Genomic DNA, 18,183 nt, shown 5'->3' with positions numbered 1-18,183 from the left:
GTCTTTTACTGTATCTCACACGCAATGGCCTAAAGGGTCTATGAAGACTCTTATCCGAATACACCATCTGACTCTCACTTGTTGCAATATCTTAAATTAAATACTGTACAGAGAAGAACACATCCACTAACAAGCCAACATTAACAAAACACAAGTTGTATTGATAATTTTCACAATTAAATTTACAATCGTCCAAACATTCATGGCTAAAAAAGACCAAAGAATGCACATACAAGCATCAACAAAAAAAAAAAGAGCGTGTCGTTCATTCTATGGCACCTCTTTCGCCAGCTGGTTTGACCTTTGCAACTGGAGCAGGTTCTGTCACCGTCTGTTCAGAAGTCTCAGCCACATCACCTTCTTCCACTGGTTCCCCACTGACATTGTAAATCGACCCCAAAGCATCACCTTTTAGCTTCAGTTTTTTAAGATGATGTGCTGGGTAGATGATCTGCAGATCCTCGAGTTCATTCAGATACTTACCAACGTTATAATCTCCCACTTTCACGTCGATGCTTTTACAGTACATCTCGAGTTTAGCCCATTTCTCCTCTGGGGTCTGCTTCTTATTACGCAGTGCCAGATCCAAGTATTTCGCAATGTCCACCTCAGCCATCCTCACAAACTTCCGTTCAGTGATCTCACGATCTTAGATGCGTTGCCTCGTGGCTTCCACTGCCGCCTCTTCTGCCTTTTGCAAAGTAAATCCATCATTTCATCAACACATGCAACATATTAATCCACCATATTGCCAATACACCAATGAATACAGAAAGAACACATACCTCAGCCATTTCCTTTAATTGTCTATCAATTTTTATGACAACCTCATCTTTTTCCTTCAACCTCTTCTCTAACAGGAGTTCCACCTCCAGCTTCTGCTTCCGTGCGTCTGCAACGCCCATTTCCAGCATCTCCGACTTCCGTTGTAGCTCTTTCTTTTCTATCTCCAAAATCTCTTTATCTGTCTGCAACGACACTACATCCTCCTGCAAGTCATTTATCATGCTGTCGAGCTTCTCCATTCGGGCTTCGTGATGAATGCAGACTTGGCTCTTCTCCATCCATTTATTGGTCATCGCCAACAGGTCAGCTTTCAGTTTGTCCCGTTCCACCTCGAGTCCAACAGAACTTACTAGCTTCTCCTCTGTGGCGGAAAACTTCTCTTTCACCTCTGCCAGCTGCATTTATAACTTCTTGATGGCCTCCACAAGCACATTTTGGTTGCCCGCTCCTCTTCCAGCGTGACCACCTGCTCCGCCAGCTTTGAGCTGTTCTGCATAGCCGCGACATACTCAAGCACATACGTAGCTCTACAAAACATTAAATACACTTATCACCAATCACACAAGATACGTATCACACAATACTCACTCCCTTCCACAACTAAAAACCATGCTAGTTTTCAACCAACTTACCATCCATATATGGTCCAATACTTGTTGCAGCAAGTCCCCTTGCCCACTTAGTGACCCGATAGCTTCTGCAGGAAGATGAGGTCTACTTATGCGCAGCATCTCCTCCATCACCTCTGTAGACACAGAAGGTACATATTCCGCTCTGTCGTTTGCTTCTCTCCCTGCTAACGTAGCAACAGAAGCAACGGGGGCAACCGGCTCCCCACCTTCTGCTAGCGTTGACACCATAACACTATCAGATGTTAATTTGATTATTCCCACTCCAGAGAGATATGGCATGATAGGGCGTACAAGTAACCCATCTCCAACGTCTTCGCCCAAGTCACTCAGCAGATACACTGGCGTCTGCACTGCAGAGGACGTTAGTTGCTCTAGAAAAGCACTAGGAGACTCAAAATTACTTGTACCCTTCGGGGATACGATGATGACCTCTCCTGGGTGAGAATCAGAAGCCACAGTTGATGTTGCGTGAACATCAACACTTAAATTATGATCACCTACGACTTCGGTAGTCCCCAATTTTTGACATATGGAGAGAGTCTCAGAAGTGACGGTCAGGCCTGTGTCAACTGGCTGAGAAGGACTGTTCATGGATTCAAAACCACCTCCGAAAGCATCCTCCAAAAGACGGTTCTTACGGGAGGCAAAAGTATGCTGTCTCCCCTCTGATCAATGCCTATGGCCAACGTCAGAGCCCCTAGCCAAAGCAGAGGCAGAGGGTAACGCCTATGACGACTTTACACAGGCGCTAGGAGATCTTGCCTCAACTAGTGGATCTCCTTGCACACCATCTACAGTCGCCGCCCTTGATGGGTTGGCTAATGTAGGAGATATAGCCGCAACATGCGTGACTCCTTGTGGACCTGCCTCCAAGGAGGATCCAAGTGCAGGCGAAGAAGAAGATGATGTAGGTAAAGAGCCAACGGGGGCAGACCCTCGAGGCTTCTTGCACAATGACAGAGCTTGCCCGGTTGGTAACTTCCCTGGAGTAAGCCTGGGGATCGCTAGAGGAGAACCTCTAGCGACAGAAGCAGGCCTCCTTAGGATCTGAATCTTGGACGAAATACATTTCCCATTGTCCGAGTCTTCATCAGAGGACTCCCCTCGCGCCTTCCTCTTCCCTAAGGCATCCTTTGGCAGAGGCACCTATTGGAGTGGTTCGATCTGCAGAGCGTCAGAAGGCGTAGAGGATCGCCCATGTATACGAGAAGACCTGCGTGCCAAAGCAGACTTATCAGGAGGCGATTCTGCAGCAGGAGTTGAACCAGAGCCTTTTTTTTTTCAGGGATCCCTTGGCGCTTGGCACACGCAGCAAAGGTCTCAGAGCACGCCTTTTCATACTCAGTCTTCGATAGCGACAAAGTTGAAGAAGCAGGGGAGATTTCTTCAAAAATGCTCCCAGTTGCCTCGCGCATGTAGCTGTAATTTTACCCAAGGACATGTCGCCCTTCTGCGACTTGACCCGCATGACGCCAAGATCGGTTCGATCCATGAAGTAGAGTCGGGTCATAATTTGCATACAGTAGGGGTTCATCACACCTCTGAAGCAAAAAAGAACAAAATAAAAACATGACTCACCTTTTATGAACACCATGGCCAAAGGAAAATTTTCCTGAGGCAGAAATTCAGGATACCACGCTTCTCCAATTGTGAAGAAGTATTTATCCCAATTTCTGTGGGAGCTGTCAAAATCAGTAAAGATCGTTCAGTCCTTTTTGGGTGAAAGATAGAAAGTCTTCCAGGGTTTACCCTTTATTTCCTTGTTAGTCGACTTAGTAAAGCATGCGTAGATGTCATCCTATTGAATGTCGACATTCCTAAGAGTTCCTATCATCTGAGCGCCAACTATGGATTGTATAGTGTTCGGAAGAAATTAAGAAATGTGAGCTCCAGAGTTTGAAATTATTTGCACCCACAGAGCAGGGAGAGGGAAACGATGCCACTCAATATGTCTCAGACTCATAACAATCTCACTGGAATTGACGACATCCTTGAATCGCCATTCTCGTAGTTCAACATCCGAAAGCATCCAGACCGTGACGTTATCTGGAATGTCGAACGACTTGCATATGCGTTCGTACGCAATCTTGTATCCATCGCGATCCATAGGTTCGGGAGAAGAACGTGGAGACATGATTGAGAAGATTGAGATGTTTGCTGTGAGAATAGAAGGGTGATTAACCTTAGGGTTTCTTCCCTCTGAGTTCTTCTCTGAAAAGCTAGAGTAAAGTTTGAGAAGTTTGAAATATGAATTATTTGAATTAAACCAATTAAATGGGAAATGAAATTCGTTAATCAAGTGATTCACTCGGTAATCATGTGTTGCATTAAATTCTGAGTGGGAAGTGTCAAGAGTGTATGCGATCCTGTACGTGCAGACCACCTCGCTCTACGGGGAATGAATGCTTTAGGCGAAATCCTTGGCATTGAAGAGTTGGCCCAAGGTTCGAGAGAATAAGCATGCCTCATCCGTTCGAAGCTTGGGCCGGGGGGCATCTGTTGGGCCCAAGATATTCGGCCCAAAGTCCTTTTCTCATTTGTGATATGATCAAAACGAATCATTTTGATCTACAGAAGCCCCGAAGACAGAAGCTACGGGTCAGAGGCGGTCTGCGCCTCTGACCTCCGCGTATTTAATTTAAAATCATCACATCTTGGGGGGAAATTCAGTTATTTTTCCCCCGCCAATCAAGGGTTCAGTTGAACCAACTAACCACTTCACATTTCTGTTCTATAAATATTAGATTCTAATTCAAACAGGAGGATCGGAAAAATTTCTGACTTAGGCATTGGAGTGTCTTTCTTGCAGGTACCCCCGACGGATCAATAACTGCAAAAGCATTCATCATCATCATCGGAACAAGATCAGAAAACCAGTTGTTGTCGGCCAATACCTCCAATTATAGAAAGACAGATTTGTTGCATCAACACTTACAAATCATTAGACTTAAGGAAGAAGATTAGAAATAAGGAAAGATAAAATGCTATTTTTCTCAGCACCTAAAATAACAGTGGGTTTTGTTTAGAAGGAGCTCAAAGGTTTTGTTTAGAAGGAGCTCAAAAATTTCGAATAAATGGAGGCACGTTGGTTGGCCTGGAGTCGCACTGGAGTCGCACCGTCGCCTAAGAAGGAGTCGCGCACAGGTGGAGAGGAATAGTGGAGAAGATTGCTGAAATTTTTTAATATGAAAATTGTGTACTTTGGGGTTAAAACATGAAGGGGACGAAAGCTCTTACTAAACTGTTGTGATTTTTTTTTACTATAAGTTAAGTTGTTGTTTGTAATTTTTTTTAAAATGCTTATATTTTTAATTTATAAAATAATTTGTGCATTAGTTTTGAAAGAAAAAATATATATGATTAATGACCTTTTTATATAAAATTTTCTTTTATTAAATATATAATACCTAATTTAATTCATTAACAATTATGAACCATTATTCAATCTATAAGAAGATATAGATTCCATATCTGTTAAACTACGTCCCCAACCATATACCTCATTGAGTCCCTAAAACAATTGTTCTTAGCCTGATCATTCTGACAAACCTTAACTCATGAATCAAGGCATCAGATGACATATATAGGAGTTCATAATAACCTCATGATTAAGATCATCGTGTATATGATCATCATTTATTGTGTTTAATTAATACTATGAAACGGTGTTTAAACAAGTATTAACAAATCACATCTGATTCAGTTCTACATACTCTCAGCATGTAAAGTGCCTCAACTAAACTGTCATATGACACTAGTAACCAGGATCTAGGTCACATGTATTCATAATACTAGTGGACCGTACTAGTAGTAATTAATCTAAAGATTCCTTAATGTTATTTACTGGGAACTGCTTTATGTTTATTATCTTAATCTCGATCATCTCATACAAATATGAGATTAAGACCACATAGATAAATTTTGGAATTTTATGATATTTACTTAATATTATCATATAATATTGGACATAGCTATATATATAATCATTCAATTCAATTATTTAATTCATTTAAAACATTTGTCAACTACAATTGCTTTAAGGGTACTATTCCCAACAGGGTATGCATGAGCTCCCGTAGTTATACCCTTAGAAGTCTCAATCTTCTAGGAGCCTTGTGTCCACTAGGGGTATTTTGGGCTTGCTAATAAGTTATGATGTATTAAGTAGGAATGCTCATTCAAACTACCAAATTATAGAATCATTTCGCACATACCACACTATATGTTGGAATTCTAAAATATATATAGTTTGGTGTTGTATAAAATGTTAGAAAATCTTTTTGAAAACTCATTCATGTCAATCCCACTGTTATACCCAAAAATTGGAGAATGCATCCTAGGAGGCTAAGGAGAATGCATTCTAGGAGAGCTAAGGGGAGTGGTCCTAGGAGACCCCAAGGAGGATGTGGTCCTAGGAGACCCCAAGGGAGTGGTCTTAGGAGACCCCAAGGAGAAAGTGGTATTAGGAGACCCCAAGGAGGATTTGGTCCTAAGAGACCCCAAGGATGTGTAGGAGGCAAGCCTCCCAAGGTTTCCTAAGTGTTGGCTCGAACGTGTCCAAGGTAAGTAGCTAAGGAGGAGGAGTCTCATGCAAGAGGAAGGAGACTTAGATTTTGATAAGGAGAGCCTATACAATGTTCGATCGGACATGAATGGGAGATGCTAAAGGAGAATGCCTTGACCTTTTCCAAGGTGAGATGTTACGGAGGAGGTTGCCTCAATGTTGTCCAAGGTGAGGCACCAATGAGGTTGCCTCAATGTTGTCCAAGGTGAGGTGCCAAGGAGGTTGCCCCAATGTTGTCCAAGGTGAGGTGCCAAGGAGGTTGCCTTGGACCACCTTGGTCCGAGGAGAAGCCAAGGAGATTGGTTTAAGGAGGAACATGGCATGCTAGAGGAGAGTGCCATGTTAGAGGAGAGAAGTGCATGTCCTACCACCATGCACGTTCAACCCACAAAAATATGTCCTACCACCATGCATGTCCTACCACCATGCACGTCCGACCAACACTTGCATGGCTGGTCATTAGGAGGTGGATCAACTAGCTAGAGGAGACTAAGTCAAGATTCCCAGAGTCAGCTTCAACAACATACGCGGGAATCTCTCATTCTTCCCACAAATGGGGGGTTTGTTACATTTCGAATTTTGAATGTTTAAATGTAATAAATATAATAAAATATCCCTATCATAAGGGGATATCAGTTGAGGATCCCAGGCCTATAAATAGAGAGCTTATGGGATGAGAGAAGGGCTTCTTCTGCTTCTTCTTTCTAGAGAGAGAGAAAATTGGGTCCGTCTATTCTAGAGAGAGAAAGTGTTGAAATTAGAGAGAATTCTTGTATTTTCACAATCTGTACTGAAGAAACTTAGTTGGCTCAGTCCATCTGATCTTGAGTACGGATCTATAAATCACAACTCTAAGTGGATTAGGCTATTACCGACAATTGGGGCTGAACCACTATAAAAATCTCCTGTGTTATTTACTTTTCTTGTTTATACCGTCTGTTGTCGTTTACATTCTCTTGAAGGTTTGTCGTATTTGACGTCCTCACGTCGTTGGCTAAAAAGATAGTCAACATTTTGGTGCTTTCATTGAGAGCCTGAAGAGAAGAACAGACGGTCCCTGAAGCAAGATGGCGCCTAAGAACACCACTGCTCCTTCCAAGAGGACAAACTCCTCTAAAGAACCTGCTAGATCTGAAGGTCCTAGCCCACAATATCATGAGAATGAGCCTAGGGTCATGCTTGAGGACGTGACTCCAGGAGTTGAAGAGCTCCAAGAGACCATGGGGGCCTTCCAGGAGGAGATGGCACAATTCCACGCTAGGCGAGAGACGTTTGCTGAAGAGATGGCCAGGCAGAGAGCTGCCTTAGAGCAACAAAAATGCGATATGGAGGCCAGAAGTGAGGAGCTCAGACAACAACAGGAGGAGGTCAATCAGAAACATCGTGAAGCAACGCTTGCTTTAGAAGCAGCTACCCAGTTGGCCCAAGCCAATGCCCAAGCTGCAGTACGAGGAGGACCCCCTCCAGGAGCAAGGACCACAGAAGCTGGTGGTAGGAGCAATGATAAACCAAGGAGGGGTGGTAATAACCCACCTGGTGAGGGAGATGGAGTCCGATCGCACACTACCTCAACCCAAGGGGAGCACTCTAGAACCCCCTCCAGAAGTCACCGATCGGGCAGTAAAAAGACTCCACCTGGGCAGGGCAAAATAATGCTCCTAGAGAGAAGAGGTCCTCACAGTTCAAAGATGGGCATGGAGGGGATGAGGCTGATAGTCATCCCACCAGCCAGTCAAGGGAAAAGGAGGACCACAACCCACGAAGGGGAGAAAACTGCCCAGAGCGCGCCAAGAAGCCTCCATTGCACCCTGACCAGCGGTGTAGCAGGAGAGAGGAAGTCCCGCGTAGTAAGCCCGCTGGGAAATCGAAGAGTACGGTGTTCGATCGGGTAGGAGAGCATGCTTCTCAGAAGGATCTAAGGGATGTTATCACCAACAAGAGGAGGACCGTCCTGGTCGAAGGGAAAAATCTGGACCGTCCTACCAGTCAAGTAGAAATACTTGATGGTGGAACCTCATCAGTTGCACCAGCTATCCAAGCCCAGCTTGACATGCTAGCAGCTGCAGTGCAAGGTTTGTCGAAGCGACCTTCCGAGATAGATCTGATAGACTACCGGAGTGGCAGCCCGTTCTCTGCTCGAATAAGAGCAGCTCAACCACCAGCAAAGTACAAAGCACCGGTACTGCCAATTTATACCGAAAAGGCAGACCCGATAAGACATGTTGAGAAGTTTGAGGACCAGATGGAACTACTCGGGGTGAGTGATGACTATCGGTGTAGAGTCTTCCCCACCACCTTGACGGACACTGCCCAAGAGTGGTATTGGAGGTTTAAACCAATCTCCATTACCTCTTGGGAGTCATTCAGGAAGGAGTTTTGTAGACAATTTAGCACTGCCCGGACTCCACCAGTTTATGCCAACGACTTGGCAGATATCAAACAAAGAAAAGATGAGTCTCTAAAGAGCTATATACAGAGGTTCATGAGAGAAGCCAATAGAGCAACTGCTGTAGGAGACGATGGGAAGATGGTTGCTATATCTGCTGGGATACTTTATCGGAGTCCTCTATGGGACACCATCCATCGCCATCCAATTTCAACACTTCAACAATTTCTTGACCGGGCGGAAAAATATATGAATTTGGATGATGCGATAGAGAAGGGGGAGAATGGCATAAACAACCCATGCAAACCAACTAACTCTCTTAGTGATGGTGGAAGGAAGCGTGGAAATAATGGGTCTGACCACCATGAAGAAAAGAAAGCAAAGTTGGGTTCAAGTGAGAAGCAAACCAAGTATGAGCCTCAATTCACCAACTACACCACTATCTCAACCACCCGAGCAGAGATATATCTTGCTAGTCAAAAGGAGGTTCCTTACAAGAAGCCTCCACCCATCAGGAGAGAGATGAGGAAGAGAGACATGAACAAGTATTGTCGCTTCCATGAAGATTATGGTCACGACACAAATGAATGCAACCACCTCAAGGACGAGATAGAATTTCTTCTCCGGTCGGGCAAGTTGAAGAAGTACCGAGCAGAGACACCCCAAGGAGAAGGAGGTAGAAGCAACTACGGATTCAACCGACAAAAATCTCCACCCTTGCAGCCTGTACCTGTGGACTTCACCGTAGACACTATATGTGGAGGTCCACCCTTAGTTGAGGAGAGCAACGAAGCAAGATGAGGAGTATGCTGAGGAGGAGTGCTAGGAGCAGGAATCACTGGAGTGGCGTGAACATAGAGCGTCGAAGGAGATATTATTTTTAAATACCGCTTTCAGAGTGGTAGCTTGGTTTTGAGTTTTTTAGACTTGTTATTTAAGTTTGGTGTATGAACTGGTTATTTTCTAACCAGTCATTTTATTTTGAACAATTTTGGTTGTTTAAGACTCGTTGTTAGACATGTTTTGTCATTTTTAATTTACGAGTAATAAAAGAGACTACGCGCAGCGTGGTCGATTCTTGCTACAAATATGCATGTGTGTTAGTTATCCGAGCAGTGTTCAACTGGTCGATGTGTTCAAGCAGTGTTTAACTGCTTGAGTATTTTCCATATATTCTATGTGTTTCACGAGTAGTTAACTGCTCGAACAGATTCAGTCAGGTAGCAAGTGACTAAGGATCTTTCAACCCCCAACCACCTGGGGGGCACATGGGGTATGCCTGTATATAACTTAACACAGGCAATAAGAGCACGAGGTAATATATCTGTTTCTAGGCTGACTTGTAAATTTTTGAAGTCCAAAAAGGCCATTAAGCTAACTTGCTTGGCAAAGCTTAAGAGACTTGGAATTGTTAAAATTTCAAGTTAGGAGCAGATATTCGTGTGACCATAAACATCATGCTCATAAATGTTAGAGCAATAAGAGTGTGAGAAAGTATACTTAGCATGGACTTATGAAATGTTTAGAATTTCTAAGTTAGAAAACTAAGTACTCATGCGAAAATCTAAGGCATACACCAGAGTGATTTTACTCTTCACAAAAAACTTATAACTTTTTAAGTCTAGAGGAGACTTAGAATGTTTTAAGTTAATAAAGAGAAGTAAAGTCTAAATGCCAACAGCTACAAGTAAAGCTCACCAGGTGCAAAGTTTTCTTACTCAGGAGAGCAGATACAACTTCCTTGGTCGGCTAAGCATGTATCATCGATCAACATTCCCTGGAGTGAATCAAACAAATGCATGCAAAATAGATGCTACATGGTGAAAATTTGTCCTTGGGAGGAGAAGTCAAGTTTTCACTAAGATTGATTGAGAGAAATCAATCTCTCAAAATAATTATGGGAGGTTCGAACAAGGTGCTTTGATGGTTTTTCCTAAAAGGTCCTAAGAGTGCCTAAAGGTGAAATGTTTGAAAAAATTATAGCATGGAGTATACCATGTTTGGTCCGAAAGGTGTGTCTAGTTCCAAGGAGAAGCGTCCAAATGGTAATACTGCCTATGTCCGATCGGATGTGCATGCTTAGAAGGCTGGCTACTGTTCCATGCATTGCATTGCATTCATGTCAACACGGCTTATGCCTGTTTCTTTATGCTCACGATCAATACAGGTGCTTAAAGTGTTTGAAAAATGTGGTGTCCAAGCATACCTTGAGATGGCCGATCGGATGCATGTTGATCCAAGGAGCATCTCACCTACGTCCAAGGATCTAGGCCCAGATATTGGTGCCTAAGGTGCTGCATCTGAAGAGGAGGAACACGCTTGAGTGGTTGGAAGCTACATTGTGTCCGATCGGACCTTGATGGAGGAGCCAAATGCTTGGCTCGGGCCATGTCCGAGGAGAAGCCAAGACATTGGCTTGGACCTTGGTTCAAGGAAAGGTCATGAAAGCCATGTTGCATATCTCCGATCGGACCATGTTGAATATCTCCGATCGGACTATGTCAGAGGAGAGCCATGCATGTGTGCCAAGGAATTGGCTCGGACTTAAGCTTGGTGAGCTCCAAAATGCTTGGCTCGGACCTTAGCTTGAGGAGTCCCTAGATGGAAAGCTTCGATCGGACAAGTTCGAGGGAAGATCATGCATGTGTGCCAAGGGTCCGATCGGACCTTGCTTGAAAGAGATAGGCTCGAACCACTTTGGTCCGAGGAGAAGGGTGTCATGTCCGATCGGACATGCCATGGGAGAGGTGCCTTGGACCATTTTGGTTCGAGGAGATGGCAAGAAAAAGATGGCTCGGACCTATCAGAGGTGAGCTTCAAGGAAGTTGGCTCGAAGCTATCCGAGCTAAGCATCCACATTACTTGGCTCGGACCTTAGCTTGGTGAGCTTCCAAAAAGATTGGCTCGGACCAAGTCCAAGGAGAGGTCCCATGGACTTAGATTTTGGACGAGGTCAAACACGGTCCGATCGGACCACACTTACCTGTCTTTGCATTGAAGTGCCCGAATTACTTGGCAGCAGACTTTGAACCCCCTTAGACGCCCATGCCCGATCGGACTACACAATTGCCTACAGTTTTCAATGTCCGATCGGACATAAAACGTTGCTGCTGGCTAGGAGCTTTGGAGGCACAAGGCATACCAGGCGCTGGACACTTGGACCGTGGGCGTGTATCCTCTCCTCGGGAATGCTACGTCCGATCGGACATCCTGGGGGACTTCACGTTGGGCTCGCGTGGAGGCAAGGCTGGACGTTTCCTTGGTCAGGCTTTGTCCGATCGAACCATGTCATGAAAGCTCCGATCGGACCATGTCCGAGGAGACCATGCATGTGTTCCAAAATGGTTGGCTCGGAAAAATTAGAGGAGAAGTCCCATACAAGAGAAAAGATGGACTTAGTTTTGGGCCAAGGGTACGCAACTCCGATCGGACATGGTTGGAGATGCCAAGAAGAGTGTTCATCCGATCGGGCATGGTTGATGTCCGAGCCAAGAAGTAGCAGCGTGGCCCGGGAGTTTCAAGTGGCCTTGGCTTGACCCATATCCAAGGGTCCGATCGGATGCATTTGGGATCAAAGAGCTCACACATGGTCCGATCGGATCAAAGAGCTCACAAAGAGTTCGATCACCGAAATTCTAATCCTAGCGCAACCAAATCGAGGATATTCAACAACCTGTCTCTATACTATGATGATTTTGCAACATATACAAATGGAGCAGATGTTTTCATTGTATCAAGAAAATAGAGTTTGAAGAAGTCACAAGACAAGTTCAAGACAAGTTCTATCATGTAAGTTTACGGGAAAGTTATCAACCGGATAGAAGCTTTTGAATGATCTCAAGAACATTTTGCTAGAAGAAAAGTTTATCATACGAGGGAAATCGTATAATAAACTTGGGGGGCAAATGTTATACCCAAAAATTGGAGAATGCATCCTAGGAGGCTAAGGAGAATGCATTCTAGGAGAGCTAAGGGGAGTGGTCCTAGGAGACCCCAAGGAGGATGTGGTCCTAGGAGACCCCAAGGGAGTGGTCTTAGGAGACCCCAAGGAGAAAGTGGTCTTAGGAGACCCCAAGGAGGATGTGGTCCTAAGAGACCCCAAGGATGTGTAGGAGGCAAGCCTCCCAAGGTTTCCTAAGTGTTGGCTCGAACGTGTCCAAGGTAAGTAGCTAAGGAGGAGGAGTCTCATGCAAGAGGAAGGAGACTTAGATTTTGATAAGGAGAGCCTATACAATGTTCGATCGGACATGTTTGGGAGATGCTAAAGGAGAATGCCTTGACCTTGTCCAAGGTGAGATGTTATGGAGGAGGTTGCCTCAATGTTGTCCAAGGTGAGGCACCAAGGAGGTTGCCTCAATGTTGTCCAAGGTGAGGTGCCAAGGAGGTTGCCCCAATGTTGTCCAAGGTTAGGTGCCAAGGAGGTTGCCTCGGACCACCTTGGTCCAAGGAGAAGCCAAGGAGATTGGTTTAAGGAGGAACATGGCATGCTAGAGGAGAGTGCCATGTTAGAGGAGAGAAGTGCATGTCCTACCACCATTCACGTTCAACCCACAAAAACATGTCCTACCACCATGCATGTCCTACCACCATGCATGTCCGACCAACACTTGCATGGGTGGTCATTAGGAGGTGGATCAACTAGCTAGAGGAGACTAAGTCAAGATTCCCAGAGTCAGCTTCAACAACATACGCGGGAATCTCTCATTCTTCCCACAAATGGGGGGTTTGTTACATTTCGAATTTTGAATGTTTAAATGTAATAAATATAATAAAATATCCCTATCATAAGGGGATATCAGTTGAGGATCCCAGGCCTATAAATAGAGAGCTTATGGGATGAGAGAAGGGCTTCTTCTGCTTCTTCTTTCTAGAGAGAGAGAAAATTGGGTCCGTCTATTCTAGAGAGAGAAAGTGCTGAAATTAGAGAGAATTCTTGTATTTTCACAATCTGTACTGAAGAAACTTAGTTGGCTCAGTCCATCTGATCTTGAGTATGGATCTATAAATCACAACTCTAAGTGGATTAGGCTATTACCGACAATCGGGGCTGAACCACTATAAAAATCTCCTGTGTTATTTACTTTTCTTGTTTATACCGTCTGTTGTCGTTTACATTCTCTTGAAGGTTTGTCGTATTTGACGTCCTCACGTTGTTGGCTAAAAAGACAGTCAACACCCACAATTGAACTACGAAAATCTATTAAACCAATTGCAAAATGAGTAATGATATGTTCATCCAAAACATACATATAAACATATTGCACACAACCTTGATAATTTTTTTTTAATCAATCATATTTATCTAAACTGAGACCTACTCTTTTAAAAAACAATGTCACATTAGTATGTGTGATATTTGGGTGTACATTTCAATACTATATTTTGGATACACATATCATTACTCTAGCAAACTATATGTATGGTTTGGCAGGTTTGGTATAACTAAGTTGAAATTGTATGGCACAACCGTCTCAACACTATTTAGGACCTTAGACAAAAGTTTAAGTTAGTATCATATTTTTCCATACAAAAATTATTTATATTTTAAGAGTGTTATGCTATCTAAGCTTGTTTAATTTACTGATGCATGTCGTTCGCAATATAAAATTGAAATATATTTTTCTTTTTAAATTTACTAACTATTTTATATAACAGTAAAAGTCGAACCAATGAGGACTAATATTAAATTATTATTCAAAATTAGAAACCACAATGAAAATGAGATTTCAAAGTTTGAAAATGAAAAATAACGTAAAGCAATGAATGAATCAATTGAATTGATAACAATGATTATAAGAAACAATTAAGAGTTAATTCTCTACCTTCAACAGTCATTCAAGATTGACAATGATTACTATTATTCCTTATCCCAAATTAAACTATGAATCCACATATAACACATAAGATGTCGTTATCCCAAATATCCCTAGTATACTTTATTAAAGCGAATCGCTCTTAATAAATTCTTTTTACTAAATAACCTAATGGAAAAATACCTTAGGTTTAATCTAGCAAAAACATTAATTTCCATGGAGATGAGTTAATCTAAGAGACAAATCTAACAAGTGTGTGATTCATTTAACCTAGATTATATTCTTCATCGCAATTAAAAGCAAATTTGACATTACCCTTAATTGCAAATTATCACGAAAACCTAGAGTTCTAAATGATTAGGTGAATGGAAACCCTAAGATGATAGTAGACTAAAGTGAAATCCTATTTAGGGGCCCTCTAAACAAGATTAAAATAATAATCATAGAATGAAGCACAGAAGAATATAAGCAATTCAATATCAAGAAATAAGTAGAATAATAATCATCATTGAAATCAATAACTCATGTCTAGGGTTTTAAAATAACACTTAAGCTAGAAAGAAACTACTCCGTAATCTCAAACATAATCAAAATCATATTATTCAAAATAATAGAGTTTAAGAAGAAGAAGAAAAACTAGAATGTTGATGTAGATGATGAGCAATTCTCATTCTCTCTTAAGTTCTTTGAGTTTAAGTCTCTCAAAAACATAATTAAAAGTTATTTTAGAATTTCCCTTCAAAACCCTTTTATATCCCCCTTCAATTACATGTAAAATTTAAAAATCAAAAGTTGAAAAATCATCACAGGCCACGCCCTGGGATGTTCACCGCCACGGCCTCAAAATTCGAATAGCAAACTCACATGCTAAGGTCGTGACCTACAATATATATTGTCGCGACCACAGAGTCTAGAAACCTCCTAGATTGCGACCTAGAATGTGTTCATCGTGACCTCACGCAATTTTCAATTTTCTTCAAATCCTAGGCTGCTGCCTAGAATTTCTTCTACTCCATCCTCAAGTCTTGGGTTAAGGGACTTACAAAACACTTTAGACTTCTTCTAAATTTCATTTTCTTGACTCTTCTTGTCTCCCATCAATTATCTAACCACAAATTGCACAAAATTTGTATATTTACTCTCATAAAATACATTATGGCCTAAAAATCAAAAATTCATAAAAGAAAGTTAAAAACACATGAAACACTAAGAATCAACAATATTTAAGTGAGAAAGAACTAAAATTATAGTCCAAAATACCCTTATCATTTACTCTAGTAAACAACATTTTTTGCAATATCACCAGAATAACTACAAACGTGATAATATATTTTTATCACTACAAAAATTTTGCTCATATATTTAATTGTATAAGATTGATGGTACATTCACACAGAATAATTGAAATTCAACATTTAAATAAAACAAACGAATAGTCCCATTTAAAAGAAAACAACTCACAAAATATAAACGTACAAAATATCAATAATATCGCATTTCAAGTTACTATTACAATGAACAATTCTTAAACTATACCCTTTAAATATATAAGATGATTTCGTTAAATCCGTCATACACATATTATATACACACAACACAAGAATATCAGCAACAACAATCTCAGAAAAAAGAAATGGAGAAAATAGAGCATTCAACTATCACCACCAACGGAATAAACATGCACGTAGCCTCAATCGGGATCGGCCCCGTGATCCTGTTCCTCCACGGTTTCCCAGAGCTCTGGTACTCCTGGCGCCACCAGATGCTCTCTCTTTCATCTCTTGGTTATCGCTGCATTGCCCCCGATCTTCGTGGCTATGGAGACACCGACGCGCCGCCGTCTCCGGCGTCGTACACCGCTCTCCACATTGTTGGTGACCTCGTCGGCCTTTTGGACAATCTCGGTATCGACCAGGTCTTCTTAGTGGGGCATGATTGGGGAGCTGCCATGGCTTGGTACCTCTGCTTGTTCAGGCCTGACAGAGTCAAAGCTTTGGTCAACCTCGGTGTGGTTTACATTCACAGGAACCCTGAGGTTAAATTCTTTGATGAAAGGTTTAGAGCTCTAATTGGGGACGATTTCTACATCTGCAGGTTTCAGGTGATCATTATAATTTACATCCAATTTACATCGTGTGCTAATGTTTTTTATTATCTTGTTGGCTTAGATATCAATTATATTATTCATGTGTGTGAATATACTTAGATATAAACAATGTGCATTATCCATGTTTTAATTAGTTTTATTTATAAAATTTATTAATTATTTTTATTAAATTTATATTAATGTCATATAAATTTCAAATAAATATCTTATTTTAATTAAATAATTTATTTATTTATTTTTCTTTAAGTATATGTTTGTTCTAGTTTTTAAATTTGTGAGTAACAACAAGAAATTATATATTATATGTTTAATATAATAATAAATATTATACATAGATTTTAAATTTAAGTTTTTTGCTAGTTTAAAAAAAAAAACAATTTGTTTCTAATTAACAATAGATTATATTATATGTTTAATATGATATTATTCTAATATGTGACTTTAAATTTAATTAAATTTTATTTAAATTATGAAATATATGATTTTATTATTTTTAAATAATTATCATTGTAAAATATATAAAAATATATTTTATTTTAATTTGTTTAATTATTTATTATTTTTAAATAATTATCATGGTAAAAAATCTAAAAAATATCCTATTTTAATTTGCTTAATTATTTATTATTTTAAAATAATTATCATTGTAAAATATCTAAAAAATATCCTATTTTATTTTTTTAATTATTTATTTTGTTTTATTTTATTTTAAGTATTTACAAGTCACCGTTAAATATAAGAATATTCTGTTAAATATAAGAATATTCCGTTAAAATTAACATTAAAAAAATAAAAAACCGTTAAAACAAAAAATTTCTGTTATCTTCACACTTATTATATAGAATAGATATACGCTATATTTCATTTCACTGGTGAAAATTTTGGGGAGGAAGGTTAAAAATATATATCTCTTCTATATAAAAATGTTGCATAGATAAGAGAAATTCTTAGTTTTAAGGGTTTTTGATTTTTTGAGTTAGCTTTAACGGAATATTTTTATATTTAACACAATATTTTTATATTTAACGATAAATTGTAAACTTGGCTTAAAATTAAATAAATAAATAATTAAATAAATTAAAATAAAATATTTTTGAAATATTTTACAATGATAATTATTTAAAAATAATAAAATCATACATTTTATAACTTAAATAAAATTTAATTAAACTTAATATTACATTAAACATATAATATATATAATCTTTTATTGTTACTGCCAAATTAAAAAATTAGAACTAATATAAACTTAAACAAAAATAAATAATTAAAATATGATATTTTAAAGATATTTTATGATAATTTAAATACTTAAATCATATTTATTTAAAAATAATAAAGGCATACATATCATTTTTTTATCTTATAAATTTGTGTGATAGTTTGTTTTTTATCAAGTGATTTGAGCTTTTTTTCTTCATCAAATTCACTAAATGACATTGCGAGATACATTAGAAACTAAAAATAGTTGATGCATATATACTATTGTCTACACTATGACTTTTTCTATTCTTGTTTTATTTTTACTATTAATTTCTTTTTAAATATTATTGTATTTTATATATATGTCATGTAGTAATGTAAATATATATATGAGTGCACTCTTAATGGGTACTCCTCATGGATGGTTACTTTAATATTAACTATTAGATTAAGATCAATGGTCCATATTTATAGTTGTTAATTAATATTTATAAAAATAAATTTTGATTTTTTCAAATTTTTGGAAGGGTTACATAATGAAAAACATGTATTTATTATGAAAAATATAATATTGTAAATTTTTTATTTTTCAAATGCATGTCAATTTCTAAATAGAGCTAGTGTCTCTCATTGGTTGGAAACTGTTGACGCCGTTTTTCGTCAAACAGTGAAAGAAGAGCACATAAACAAGA

General features: G+C 39.7%; 1 protein-coding gene across 1 annotated transcript; it reads left to right on the top strand.

The window, feature by feature from the left end:
- Positions 1-15,814: 15,814 nt before the first annotated feature.
- Positions 15,815-16,393, top strand: LOC133785815 (uncharacterized). Its single transcript, XM_062225030.1, has 2 exons — positions 15,815-16,282; positions 16,388-16,393. Exons 1-2 carry the CDS (start codon positions 15,815-15,817, stop codon positions 16,391-16,393), a joined length of 474 nt encoding a protein of 157 aa, XP_062081014.1.
- The last annotated feature ends 1,790 nt before the right edge of the window (positions 16,394-18,183 follow it).

The sequence above is a fragment of the Humulus lupulus genome, chromosome 6 (assembly GCF_963169125.1).
Source record: "Humulus lupulus chromosome 6, drHumLupu1.1, whole genome shotgun sequence".
In the NCBI taxonomy this organism is placed as follows: domain Eukaryota; kingdom Viridiplantae; phylum Streptophyta; class Magnoliopsida; order Rosales; family Cannabaceae; genus Humulus; species Humulus lupulus.
This window is presented reverse-complemented; position numbering and strand designations above follow the sequence as displayed.

Coding starts and splice junctions, on each gene's coding strand:
- LOC133785815 (XM_062225030.1), top strand. CDS start 15,815: ATGGAGAAAATAGAGCATTCAACTATCACCACCAACGGAATAAACATG.